General features: G+C 34.2%; 1 protein-coding gene across 3 annotated transcripts in view; it reads right to left on the reverse strand.

The window, feature by feature from the left end:
• Positions 1-15602, reverse strand: part of LOC149070627 (transcription initiation factor TFIID subunit 4-like) — a 66065-nt gene that overhangs the window by 17369 nt on the left and 33094 nt on the right. For all 3 annotated transcript variants that reach the window (XM_089248869.1, XM_089248870.1, XM_089248871.1), the window contains 3 exons: positions 11078-11203; positions 9894-10105; positions 7679-7848 (listed from right to left, as the gene is read on the reverse strand). In XM_089248869.1, coding sequence (XP_089104995.1) covers positions 7679-7848; positions 9894-10105; positions 11078-11203 — 508 coding nt within the window. The remainder of the gene's footprint in view (positions 1-7678; positions 7849-9893; positions 10106-11077; positions 11204-15602) is intronic.

Consider the following 15602-nt stretch of genomic DNA (forward strand, 5'->3'; position numbering starts at 1 on the left):
TCATTAAAAAAAACATTTTTAAATGCAATATTAACGGATACCATCAAACCTCTCTATCTCGAAATAGACTGGATTGAAACAAGACAGCATTTGAGAAATAGTTTTTTCAAGTAAGAAAGGAAAAAACACCAGAAATAATGAAAAATTTGACTAATAAAAACTAAAAATACTGTATTATATGTTACTATATACTAATGAAATCAATGTTTAATCCCACTATATGCAAATAAATGTTAGTTTTCTTTGTTCAATTAAATTTTATTTAAAATAATTCATAAGCTTAGATTGATAGATATGTTTTGCTCTTTCACAATTCATAATTCAGCCTTCAAAATTTCATCTATACTGGCAAGAGCTGTGAATATTTTGGGCCCCATTGTCTGAGTGTTTTTACAGCACACATTCAGCATTTTTCACTGTTACTTTTTCCCAATTGCTCTGGAGCATTTTCTGCTGTATTTTTGTCACACGAGTCAGCAATAATTTTGGTATCAGTCAAGTTGCAGCAAGTTTGTAGCAAGTTGTTCATTTCCACAAAATTGGAAAATGAGATTTCTAGCTTCAACTGTTTTTTTCAGTATTGTTCCAAATGTTTTGAAATTTCATCTTCAACATTTTCAAAGAATCATTGAAATTCGAATGAACCACCAGATCTGATCCTTACCACTGAGACGACTGGTTCCAAATTAGCAACTTTCTAAAAGCAATTTTGAATTGTTTGTTGGTTGATTTTTTGCCATTCTGCATCCACCCCCTTGTTAATCATAATAACCGCCGATGAGTGAGAAGATCCATCAACATAATGGGATGAAATGCAAATAATCCCTTCTTATACAAATACACAAATACAACGCCACAACAGGCTAATTGCCCAACGAGGTGGCTGACTCAAGAACATCATGGATCCCCGAGCCATTTTTTGGAGGCCCTACCTACTACTGCTACACCACACATGCACCCCGCCCACACACCCCTCCGCGGAACCCCCAATGAATCGGTACATGCGCGAATGTGCGTGTACGTGTAGTGAAACCTGACGTGAAGTTTTTTTGTTTCTCTGTAATGCTTGTTATGTGTAGTGCTGCCATCTGCCACCAGTTTATCTAACTATGAGTGAAGTGTTATGATTGAATGATTTATCGTTGTAGGACTGTTGCTCTCTGTGGCGAGACTTTTTAACGGGGAGATCGGCTCGCATTTGCACCTTGAAGTTGGGAACCACCCAACTTCAGGGCAACTTATCAGTGCCTTTCATCTCTGGAGAAGCCAGATTTACAAAAAAGGGAAGGAATTTCAGTGGTTTTTTTTTTACGATCATTGAACTTGGCCTTTGTGATAGAGAGTTTTTTGACAAATAATTCGAAACACAGGTGAAAATGCATCGATTTAGTATACTAAATACAAGAATTTTTTCATTTTTTGAGAAATGAATTTTTTCGAATAATAATACAGAGCTTTTCGAGTTAGAGTTTTCGAGAAATAATACAGAGCTTTTCGAGACAGAGAGGGTTTGATTGCATATTTGCTTTTGAAGTTTTCAGCATTTATTGCTATGATTGAGGATGTGATTTACAAACTGCAGAAACATTAATTAAATTCAAATTTGAAAAAATTGTACAATTATCAAAAAATGTAATTGTTATTTATTGTGAAAACTTTTGAGTCAACAAAAACTTACCAACACGGTGATAAGTTGCCAAAACATAGCGTAAAACATAACAAAATATGTTATTGTCTAGTGCTACAGTGTTCCTAAAAACTTTTACAAGGCTCCCACTCAAAAATTAGAAAAGTAGGAAAAAGCAGGACGGGGAGGGTATCCCCAGACAACATAGCATAATAAAAAAAAATTCCTAAAATAATTTTTTAATGAAGTTTTTCAATTTTTTTTTCAGTCTCCTATCTGATTGACTCAAACCAAAGCAAAATGACAGAAATAACTTGGTTACAAAAATTTTTTTTTAGCGAAAACAGTATACTTAGCAACCACAGATAAATCTTTTCTGCCTCTCCTCAAAACATATCTTATTCTTTTTTTTTTTGGATCTGTCAACTCTCTTTGACAATGCACAGCAAATTATAGACATGTATGTTTTTTAACAATGACTCTTTTGAGACCACTTTCGAAAGCACAGTGCAAAATTTACAAATTACTAAGTCTTTTATATATATATATATATATAACTCAAGGTGAACCAGATGGTTTTACTGTGTTGTCCATCCTTTTTTTAAAGGGTATTTTTTGACATTTTACTGTTCAATACCGGTGTAATCGTTTTTGACAAATGAAGCACTTCCATTTCTAGCTCTTTGCTGAGCATTGTAAATATTGTTTATGCCTCTTCATGCCTTAAAAGTACAGAAGACAATTGAATGTTATTGGGTAGTATCAGAAGCACCAAACCTAGAACAGGTCCAAGTATCCAACTGCTTTGTAACGCAAACTGTTGTTTCACCAATACACAAAATGTAGACTAGTTACTGCTAGTTACTGTCCAAGACCATGAGGTAGTAAATACAAAATTATTTTTTCCATCAAGACAGAAGTTTTAAATGACTACTTGTTGAACCCTCTAACTAAGCAAATAAAAAATTCATAAACCAAATGGTCTACATACACCCCACAAATAACCTTAAAAACGATACAATTTATGTTTTGGCAGAATCATTAATTGCAGTCTACTACATTTGTAATATTTGGAAATATATTGATGATTCCCATCTCAATTAAAATCAATCACACAAATTTTGTTGATAGGATTTGGTAAAAAGTAGGGTGAGTGGGGGGTTGAGTCCTGCTTTTATTTTACCTCAAAAGTATATTGCGGTGAAAACTAAAAAAAAATTTTTTATAAACAGGCAGTGTACTATATTTTATCTTAATTATTGGTTTTCTATTGCTCCTTTTTGGATTGCTGTATTTTAACATAGTTATTTATTATAGTTACGTATTTCTCAAAGTGTGCATCATGGTGAGCTGGAGATATTGATTTGTGTGCTTATTTATGCTTTGCAGTCGTTCTTTTATATGAGAACATATCAAGCAAACTATTCTGGGTAGCTAAAGATGAACCATGAATTGGGTAAGGGAGCCACGGGTGACAGAAGTTTGAAAACTACTGGTTTTGCTATATTTGACATCTATTGTTTATGGACATCCTTTTTTTTGCCTGTTATGGGTTTTTTTTTTAAACTTTATAACAACGTGATCAGCATGTATTCCCAAGAGATTCTTATCCAGGGAATTTGTTAGTGCTAGTAGACATCCATGCCCGACCCAGGATTTTAACCTAGACTGCACAGTCAGACGCTAGCTCCCTAACCACTGGACTGCCAGGCAGCGTCTTTGTATAATTGGTTCTAAGACACTGTTAAATTTGTTTCAATGTTAATGACATAAGTTTAGGTAAATTTTCCTTCTGATAATCTTCTCCCTATTTAGAAGGAGAGGAGAATAGAGGTAAATGTGTGGACTTATTTTTTTTTCTCCTCTATTCCTCTTTTTGATGATGCTCTTGCAAGAAAACATTTCCATTGTGAGAATACAATGTCAAAAATTTTCAAAATTTACTTAGTGTCTCTAATTGGGGAAAAAAATATTTAAGATGAGACGTGAATGCAGGGTGACACAAGTCGGGAAATTACCATAAACAATTTTATTTTGTTATCTTCCTAATCATATACAGTAAAACCTCAATAAAACGTCACCTCATGTTATCGAAAAATTATGACAGCTTAAGTGGAGTGACAACTTAACCGAAATGCCGCCAGTTTCAATGTGCAATATGTGAAAATCGCATAAATTTAAAGTAATGTAACATGTATTAAAATATGAATTAAAATTACAATATTAATAAAATTTATAGATTGCAAAAGAAAACGTAAGGTCATTACTTGACTTTTTGTGGTAAAATATACAGGTACACACTTAAGGCCGGTTTACACGCACCGTTTTGTCGTCCGTTTTGGGGGGGACCAAACCGGTCTGAAAATCGTGTCATTTTTTGGGGGTGTCTACACGCAACGATTTTTCAACCGTTTTATCGTGCGATCCAGCTTGTGACTGTTGATGGATGTCCACAATGGAAGACGCGCTCTTGCTATTCACTCTTTACCAATTGTATCAGTTGCAGAAGAGCAGGAAGAAAAATAAAAGAAATCGCAGGTCAGAGACATAATTTACTATATTAAAGGATCGATGAAGTGGAGGGAACATAATATAAAATCAAAACACAAAAAAAAAAAAAAAGAAACGAACTATTCACAAAAAACGAAAATTACCCAACAAAAAAACGTTGGCGTACTGCCATGGGTGGACATATGCCTGGGGGGAATGCACCCCCCCCCTCCCCCAGCGTCAAAATTGAAGTCAACAGATATTTTGTATATGCGTATATATGAATTGGCATTATCATCATGCCCCTTCCCCCCAGACTTCCAAGTCTATCTCCGCCTATGCGCAGGGCAAGAAAAATACGTACAACTGAGGTCGGTAAAAGGCAAAAAGTGCCCTGAAATATGTCTTCTGATACGTGGATTTTATACTTTGAATGGAGTCTATAAAGCCTATAATACCATTTCAACTTTCGGGGGTCGCCGAGAGATGTGCAAAAAGTTTGACCGTTTTCTTTGTAATTGTTTACTTAATCCGAGGTGGCCTCGGTCCGATCCTCCTCGAATTATCGAGAGACTGCCGTAACTCTCTACTTGAGTTCAAATACCACTTTCAGAAGTTTCTCGATAAGCAAAATGGATTATGGCGTGCAAAACATTACGTATCTACATAAAAAAAGTTTTAGGTGCCAATACTGATCAAAAAATGTTTTTGACCAGTTCAGCAATTGCAGATCACAAAGTTATAATTAAAAAAAGTACTTTATTTATACAGCCAAACACGGTTAAAATGATATCGAAGATTCTGCGAAATTTTTTTGGTACAAACGATTCGTCCTTAGTAGAGCCCGGAAATTCAGGCAAAATGCCATAAATGCTTTTTTTTACTTATTTTTAAACTTTTCCGGTAAAAATGCCTTTTTTGAAATTATCGTGCCATAAATGCCTATTATAACAGTTTTAAGTTTATTAGTGAATTTCGGAGGCATAATCTGTAAAACTTGAATATTACGGGCATTGAAAACTTAAAAAAAAAATCGCTCTTTTTAAAATTTCACAAATCTCAGTATTACTTATTGTCAGAAAGCCGCCCTCCCCAGCGCCATTTAGACGCAACTAAGTGATCTGAGAGATTGGTGTTGGCATGTATTAATTTTGCTTTGACCGGATGATATTAGCCGTGAATGATTTTGTTTCAGATGAACGCAGTCCGTGTTAGAAAAGCGGAGGAAAGTTAGAAATTTGTTTCTCCTCACAGGCTTCATATAATGTCTCTCGCTCAGGCATTGGACTGCGTTGTATGTGTATAGTGGACCGATGATTGTCCGAAAAGGTCTTGAATTGGCAACATGGCTTACGGAAGGTGGAATAGGAGCAAACAGGGCTCTGGGGCCCATGTTGTTTGGCTTTATTTTTTGCACCGTAAATGCACTGCAAACAACCATGGTTATTTATTAAACATGCACATTTAAAATCGATTAAATTGACTAGAGCTCCCCCTCATAGGTGTGTGACAGATGCGGTCATGCAGGGCCCCACGCTTGAAGTAGTCTTGTATACGTAGTAATATAAAAATATTTTTTTCTTTTTACAAAAATAGAACACGATAGCCATGTTTCAACTACAGAAATGATAATGATTATTCAAAATGATACGACAAATAAACGAGAATCATTCGCAACTCGAGATAGCTCCACAGATCATTATCCCTACCGACCCCGCGTCTGGTAATCGTGGCCCTGTTTTTATTTTTGACTTGAAATCCATTTAACTTAAATAATAATGCAGTTATTATACATTGTGATTAAAATAATAGACGGATTAAGTACAATCGATTTTTCAGCTATTTTTTGGGCCCTCAATACCTTAGTTTTTAGTTATTTGTAGTTTTTTTTTCCATTAAAATTATGTCTTTTTTTTGTGCCTATTTTATTCATTTTTAGTGCCTTTTTGCCTGCCTATTTCGACCATCTTTAGTGCTTAAACTTCCGGGCTCTAGTCATTACAAGCGAGGCTGACGTACTTATTTTTTGGATCAAAAATGTAATCAGATGAAATCAAATATAATGTAAATAAAGTGTTCATTGACCATAATTGATCTAGAACAGTACGGTGAATTGGGATCATAAATACGAGGCATCACCAATTTTTGCTAAAAATATAACCGATTGTAGGTAGAATTATCGAAAATTGGGAAAAATGGGGAATTTTCTTAAAAAGACATGCCATAAAAACAAAAGAAAGAGTGACAAAAAAATGAATCGTTGTAACCGAGGGCGTTGAATTTCTTCGACGTTGTAAGCAACGTTCATGAAAATTCTTCTGTATGGGAATTAGTCATTCCGCCAAGAATTGTTGTTATAGAAAAATTGTCATTAAAACCGCGATCGTTATAAATAGGTCTGACTGGGAAAAATAAATTCAGGGAATTAAAATAAAATACAGGGGATCCCGCTTATAACGTTTCAAAAAACCGCCATGAGGAAACGTTGTAAGCGGGAAAACGCTTTTAACGGGAAATCTTAATGAGAATCACCTAGACCCCCCCCCAAAATTATTTGCATCAAGCGCGAAAACGTTATAAATGGGGACGTTATGACCGGGATCGACTGTACACGAACATTCATTCGATAAAAAAAAAGGGTACGAGGAGGGAAAAACTGACGACAAAACGGAAACGCGTTTACACGCACCCTTTTATCGTAGGATTTCACGGAAACTATTGCTCGGCCACCAGATTTTTTGACGCGACCTTGAACCACTTGACCTTCGATTTTTTCCGTCTACACGACACCATCTTATCGCAGACACTCCCTCTTTTCCCCAAAACGGACGACAAAACGGTGCGTGTAAACCAGCCTTTAGATTTATATTAGTAATTTTTAATTTAAACTAATCAGAGCAACTGTTAGAATAGTTCGCTTTTCTTCATAACAGAACTAGTGCTCAATAATTTTACATGTACACGAAATTTAATTTTAGAGTTTTAATTCTTCATCAGTAGTTCATGATACAGCTAGAAGGTAATCCTATTAAAATTTATCAAGGTAATCTTGAACACAGGATCACTTTTTACATGAGTGGGGGTAGTGGGGGGGAGAAACCCTGGATAGGGAAAAGTGCGCATTAGAAGACCAACTTTTAAAAAAATCTGGTTTTTCAACAAAGATATTTTGTTTAAATTTGAAGTCCTAAATTAGTGGAGCCCATACAGAAATAAGTTGTAGCTTGAACTTAATAAGACTTTTATGATGACATTTAAGCATATGTCAATGCTTTTAGCAAGCTCTTTTTTTTAATGACGCCATAAAATTAGTCTGTTCCTCAAACTTTTCATAGTGATGAGTTAACCAAAATTAGCGACGAGTAAACGAGGGTTTAATAATATTTTTGTCTATGAAAGATAGACGGGCATAAAAAAAATGATGATTCAACCGGAGTGATGACTTAACAAGGTTTTACTGTATACGAGACATTTGTACGTCATTGGTCTCTAAAGAGAGTTCATTCTAGATTTTGCACAAATAGAGGAATTAGATAATCACAAGTACTAATGAGTGCATACCGATTGCTTGGAGCCGCCTCTGAAGAACACTAGACACTAGAGAACTCTCATCTTTGCAAGACCTGATTTGAGTACCTATCAGCTCAGAGTTGGATGCCATGATTCGCTGACTTTCTTCTACAAGGTTGACACCACCCATTGCAGCAACATCATTGATATCATCGTCATCCCTATAAAAGTATTTTTCAAATAACTTAATGCATATATATAAGTATACAACAACAACAACAAATACAACGCCACAACAGGCAAATTGCCCAACGAGGTGGCTGACTTAAGAACATCATGGATCCCCAAGACATTTTTTGGAGGCCCTACCTACTATTGCTACACCACACATGCACCCCCCCCCCCCCCGCGGAACCCCCAACGAATCAGTACATGCTGGAGTGTACGTGTAGTGAAACCTGACGTGAAGTTTTTTGTTTCTCTGTAATGCTTGTTATGTGTAGTGCTGCCATATGCCACCAGTTTTTCAAACTATGAGTGAAGTGTTATGATTGAATGATTTATCGTTGTAGGACTGTTGCTCTCTGTGGCGAGACTTTTTAACGGGGAGATCGGCTCGCATTTGCGCCTCTATAATATAATAATATTTGGCCTCTGTTCATAATCCAACCCATTAATTTTGTTCAATATTAACCTCAATCTGCTTGTTAGTTTTGTGCACCTATGCTATGAGCATAAATGCATACAGGTCTTTCGAGCAGAATGATATCACGATCGTACACTCCTTAAAATATGTCCCTCCTAGTATACCATCATAGTATCACCTATGATTGACAAGATCAATCATCACAATGGGCTCTAATACTCTATCGGGAATACAGGTACCTGTATCCTTTTTCATCAGTTTCTTTCACCTCTGCGAAAAAGATTTACATGAAAAAAAAAAGGAATTTTAAGTATAATTGTGGCCTCACACAGAGAGAGAGCTCCAAGTGTTTTAAAAAAATACAAAGACAGCTTTTGATTTAGTACAGTTAAATACAAGGATTTTTTTTCTTTTTTGAGACAAAGTTTCAAGGGAGGTTTGAAAGTACAACAAATTGAAAACAGAAAAAAATACGATTGTTTCAAAATATTTTAAAACTTGCAATTATATATGCAGTGAAACCTCAATATATCAATACTTTACAGACCAAGAAAAAAATATCATTGCAGAGCGAATGATCAATATATTGAGTATCATTGTACATACATACACTATAGTATGTATATAATTATACAGACCTGCCACCTTTTAGGAGGGGAAAAATCCTGTAACTTTCTTATGGAAATCCTGCAATTTACTTAAAAATCTAGCAAATGTGCTTCAGCATGCCAGATTTTTTAATAGCCATAATAACCAAAATAAGAATACATAAGGTGATTAAATTATCTATTTTTTATAGGACATTCCAGTATTTTTATGATTTGATGCCCAACCATTCTAAAAGGAATGGGGTTTTTTTGTTTTTTTTTTCAATGATGCTTCCTTGAATGATATGTTCTGGACATTTCTATGAGGTTAAGCATTTTTTTTCCATTATTTCACTCTAATTAACACATTTATAAAAGCTCTCACTTTTTCCCATTGGTAATTAGGAACTTTGCTCACAACTAGCGATGTCCCGTATTTTTGGTACATAGATCATGATTTGTGTAATTTTCGCTATGAAATATTGGCCGGCATAGTAATACTATCTACCAGCTGTCATATGATAATAAAAAAAAACTCTTTCAACATGAACAGTTTGCCATGTTTTTCATAGATTTTTACAGATTTGGCCACCATTCATACAGGGCACCGTTCAGGTGGTGCCCCTAAAGCTTTTCCATATGGGTTAAGGGTCTATTTCTAAAAATGTTTTTTCCCCTTCATATTTTTTTAGGTTGATGGCAATATTTGAAACCCGGCAATATAAATTCATAATCCGGAAGCCCTGTAAACATTGCCAAATCCAGAAAGTTGGGAGGCCTGAATTATAGAATAAAATATATTATTGATTTTGACAAAATAACTAGGCAGAATATACCTCACTATAGTCAAACATGTTCAAATTAATTTTATCAGTGATTTTAATTGAATATTTGGCCAGTGAAGGAAGTAGTTTTTTCTCATACAGAGCAAAGTCAGCAAACCTGTTATATTTGATTAAACAAATACATTAATGATACTACATCCACCATTTATAATATAAAATATAGTGAGTAGAAAACATATTTTAATTACCTGAGTGCTGAGAGAGAGCTTTTTGTTTTATCTTTCACACTTAAAGCCATGGAGGAAGCCATAGAGGTTTTCATCAGAAAAGATTTTGCTTGGAGGGCATTGACTGTTGCAGGAGAAGACACGGCCACAGAACTTGATACCCCTATTTTATTAAATTGGTTTGATGTTGAAAGGTTCTTGGTTTGGCTGATTGGAGTAATTGGAAGACGAGGCTAAAAAATTTGTCAAATTTAAGTAACAAGCTTCAGGACTTCAGACTGAAAAAGAACTAATTGATGTGATCACAAAACTTATCATTATAAGATTTTGATGCTTGATGAAAATTACTTTTGATAGGGAAAAAAATTAGTTAATTTCAAATGTACAATGAAATTGCAATTGCATGATACATGCAATCATAAAAAAACTTACAATTGGGAGAAAACTGGTATGTTCAGATTGCTATAGAGCCATATACTCACCAACAACCACAGTTTCTATGGATTTCTACCATAAAGTACAGAATTACAGTGAATCATGAAAAACTATGGAAATTTGTTTTTGATAGAGTAATAGAATTGAGTGAAATTTTCAATTGACTATAAAATGGTGTCACGTGAAGACCGCATCTCTGAAGAATGAATTCGAAATGAAGTAAAGTTGATAGTCATTGTTAAGTTTTGCTTTGTTTGACTGTGCACACATCTGCAAGTGCTGACGAAGGAAAAACAAACGGACAGAAGTTTAATAATTTATTAATGATTTTATTGTGGGGGAGGGGGAAACCCCCACTCGCGTTGGTGAACATTGCCACTACAAAGAGAGGTTTGGTCCTAAGGTTAATGTGTATGCCAGAGCAAACATTGGAACTAACATTTACCATAGTTAAAAATCATTTAAATTTCTTAGCGCAAATCATGTACTGCTGCATATTAGCTGCAGATTTTATTTTTCTTAGGGAAGGTTGGAATAGAAATTAAAAGTTAAAGAATTAATTGATAAATTTTTTTTTCAAGATTTATAGATGGTATATAGACATGAAAAATCGTCAAATTTATTCTACAAAAAAAATAAATCCCCTTTCGTAACATTTGTTTTCAAATGCTGATTATACAAAAGAAATTACGATAGTGTAACTAATATGTTTAAGGTGTACTGTATATACAAGACATACAAATTACTATAAAAGCAAAAATTACACTTACTGTAGGAAAGCGTCCAATTGTCCCTTGGCTTGACTGTAAAAGCTGTGTTGTCATGTTAGTTGGAGCTGTTGTGGATAAGAGCCTAACCTGCGGAGAAGGTATTGGCATAGGTCTTTTCTGATTGATCTGCAAAGTTTTAATATTATAAAAAACATTTTTTTAAAAACTACCTTACAATAATGAATTGCTAGTGCAACTGAAAACTATTACAGATATCCATGATATTTTATTTCTTCTTAATAATTGCAATTTTGCTTGCTTTCATTCAAATCTCAATCAACACTAGCCTCGTTATATGTTGAAGCATTCGTACTGCTTGACATAAACTGACAGTTCAATTGACTTTTATCCATTAAGATGTGTTTCAAAAATGCTAAGTTGACTGTAAAGCTTATACATGAATGACATGAATTTATCAACTGCTTTCATCTGACTAACCAGCAACTTTTTGTTACATATGTTTTTATTAAAAAAAAAACACTGACAACAAATGACCACACAGAAAATTAAATCTACCATCAACTGAATCCAGTGGTAACCTTTTATAAATGCACAAAGAGACAAGTTTTAAACAGTTGTAGGCACATGGTTTGAACATGAAAAAATACTGATTTGTAACCTTACTTTCCGAATATGTCTTATGTATCTAGACTGACATTATTTTATGTTTTTGTTAAACTTTCGTATTTTTTTGAGATGTCAGAGGAATAAATTAAAATTTCGATAAGCTTTGTTTTTTTCACCTGTCATTCCCATTCTGCCATAACAGAACCAAGTACTTGCATTGCTGACACTCTTTCAGAGTCCACATATTCAGAATCTGCAATCCACATTTCTCAGTATGCAAGTATACTTAACCGTTTAAAGGCCAATGTTCCATAAATGGTGGTAACCTTTTATTAAGGTTACATTTTATTTAACCTTATCCATTTTCCATAAATGGAACATAGTTTTTATTTACAAAAATATCAGATAAAAATTGATTCAAACATTTGTGGTTTTTATTGTATACATTTGTGGTTTTTATTGTATACATTTATGGTTTTTATTGTATACATTTGTGGTTTTTATTGTATACAGAGAGTTCAAAGTATTTTTTGAAATAAATTCGGAAACTTCAGGTTAATATAAACTTTGACAGAATTTTTGACATTTTTTCCCGATTAAAGTTCACCAAAATTTCAATTTTGAAGTAAATTGAAAATAATTGTGTACTTTTTTCTACCACTTGATATATCAAAGTAAATCAATTATTTTTTCTCTACTGTTACACGTGAGCAAGCTACATGCATTCAAATATGCGTGTTCCATTTATGGAACATTGGCCTTTCAAAAGAGCGGGATTCTAGAGATACCTAATTCAATTTTTCCGTTCGAACCCTAGGGTGTTGTCATCATTCGACATGTGTATAGGGGCAAATTCTGGGTAATATGACACAGAGGAATGTGCTTTGAGGTGAATTTTTTATATTTACATTGGGTGAGTACTTTTTATTCTTGCATTCTTAGAAATATGTCTTTCTGAACCGCAGACGAATCAAAACAAGATCGGCAATCATACATAGTCTTATGTTCAGCTGCATTAAACCATGTCCAAAAAATATCTCACATTAGAAGCTGTAGGATATTTATAAACTTTTAGAAATATATAACTAGTAGGATATTTATAACTTGCAGATATATGCCAACTAATTGCTAATGAAAATAGGAACATCACAGATATAAAGATGTTATTGTTGAAAATGATCTATTGACAACAGTTCCAACTGATATATGTGGAATGCTAGATATATTTTGCAATAACGAGGATGAGGTATTAGAAACTCTTGAAATATGTTTAAAAGATGTAGGGTAGAAAAAGTGCAACTCATGTGAACGTTTCAAGGCAAGACGGTTTTGAGCAATCCGAAAAAAAAAACCCCACATTGCATGGGATATTTTTTTTCCTAGAATCAGATCAAAACCTCAGCTCTGGATTCCACTGGGAAAGATTTGCCATATGTCGATTATAGCACATTGGAAAATTCCTTCAGAGTGTCGAGAAGCAGATCTTATTTCACATTTTGAATTCCGAAGAGAAGTGACAAGAACCTTCTACCAACAAAGGAGGGGTTAATTATTCACCCAGGTTCACGTTGTCAACTGGAAAAAGATGCCAGGTCATCTGATGACCATTATATTGTGTCTGCGATGCAAGGACGAGGTGCAGTTTGCCGAAAAACAACGAATGTTACCAATGTGTGACAAATGGGTCCATCAAAGATGTTTTCCCTTCTTTTATCAAGGAGAGATTAGAAAAAATTTTAATTTTTTGCACACATTTTTTATGTTAAAAAAATCAGTATGTGTTGCGAATTTGAATTTGTAGTAATAAATAGAAAATTTCGTGCAATAACTACTCCATTTATGGAACATTGCGTAGAAAACAAAGAAAAAAATTTTTTCAAAAAAATTTCAAAGTTATAATTTCAAAACAGCAAGTGATTTTGTTCATAGTTCGGCCTTTAAACTGTTAGGGGCCTCCTCACACAAGGATACTCAAACAAAACTCCAGTAGCCTCAACTTTAGAGTTGAACTGACTTGAACGAGTCGAGTTGCCTGTTCTTCCTCAGACAGGGCTAATAAAAGAAAGTCAAAGCACTGGAAAATAAATTAAAATGCAGTATATTTAGTTCACCTCATCTCCCTATGCATTATAAACTGGGATAACAAAAAAGATTTTTAGTGGTCCTAGTAGCGATGATATTATGATAAATAATCATCATCCTACACTATTATTTCCGCAAAACAAAAGGAAAACTATGGGTACATCCACACATTAAAAATTACATTCATCGTACACAATTCATTGGAGCCAGCGGGAATTGGATTCCTTGCTTTCTACAGAATTAGAAAATAGACTTACCTGGAATTAATGAATAAGCTGATTACATGTCAGCCCTGATAAGTGACTGCTAATAATCCTTAATTAAGGTAAGTGAAACTCACATTATAAATATGCCATTTCAATATCCCCAATATTTGGAGGGAGTTCAAAAAGACGAAGCTTAATTTCCTTGCAAGTGCTGACTATGCGGCTACCATACCGAGAGAAAAAAACTGTTTATCTTGGATGGGAGAACAGGGATTTCCCCCATATACATGTGTGTGACCTATATTTGCATTACAAGGTGCATGCATGGTTTATAGTAGTAGTGTCAGGCATCCCTCGTGCAACATCGACTGCCAAAACTATGAAGAAATATTCCAAGAGTTACATTACTTTTGTTGCTTTCAACTAGCATGCAATGGTGGCAGTGACTTTATTGCATCAGATATTTCGTCGCCAATATCCTTAAGTGAGGAGCTCCATAGAAATATATATGTCCGATTCTATGGATTCTCCTATCAGTCATAAGACTTCAGCATCCTTAACCATTCAAGATCGGAGGAGATTCAAACAGAATCGCCGGTTTTCATAGATTTTAAGAAAGAAAATTATAATTATAAATTTTGAACTCATTTTTTAATTTCAAATTTATGTTTGCAAAATAATGTGTGTGTGTGTGTATTGTATATAATATATATATTTCCTCACTGGTATTACTTAAAATATATGCATGATATTTTCTTTGGCAAAATATTTTTTCTCCTCTAGAATCTAAAACTGCAAAAAAATCAAATTTTACGACTACTATTAAGTAGGATAAATCTAACCCCGCTCATGACGGTCTAAACCTAACTCATATTTGACAAACATTTTCCCCTTTCAATTTAATCGGCTGGTTTAATTCTTTTACAGCAACACTTCCTCCATGGGAAAAAAAGGCACATATAAGTATTTCTGAGGATTAAATTTTGAGCAGCAAAACGTTCAGAGAGAGTGAAAGAAAATGCCAACAATTTGCTATTATTAAAACACGCAAAATATGATAAATGAAACGAATATAATAGTTATGATTGTTGATGTTAAAAGGGTTAATCCGCCTCCCCCCCCCAGCATCCCCACTGATGCAAGGAAATATGGTATGCTAATAAATGCATTTAGAACATAGTTTCCCAACCTTTTTTGTCCCATCATCCCCCTTCATCAGAAATGTTTTTCTCCCATTGTCTCCAACGCAATCTAAACCATAGGATTATATGTTATACCCATATCTTCTACTGCCCCCTGAAACATTCCATCGCCCCCACGTTGGGAATCACTAATTTAGAATATACAAATTACATATTGCGTTTGAAACAAACATATTTCATACTTTACACATAGCATGCACATATAGACTGCAATTTTAATAAGCTACAGGATCTTATTGGTTAGAAAAAATACAGGAGAAAGGAAAGGCAGTATGTATAATCCCACTTTTTTGCTATAATACTGTGATAAACTTGTATAATTATTTTTGTTGACTACAAAACATTTACAACTTAAAATGTTTTTTCAATATCAAATAAAGCAACTGCTTCGCAGCATTGCTTTTAAACTGACACAATAATCAAAATGATCAAAAGGGCCAAAAATCTAGTCACAATTTTTCATACGAT

The sequence above is a fragment of the Pholcus phalangioides genome, unplaced genomic scaffold, assembly GCF_987345545.1.
Source record: "Pholcus phalangioides strain wild (caught in Gottingen) unplaced genomic scaffold, Ppha-v1.0 ptg000021l_1, whole genome shotgun sequence".
Lineage (NCBI taxonomy): Eukaryota > Metazoa > Arthropoda > Arachnida > Araneae > Pholcidae > Pholcus > Pholcus phalangioides.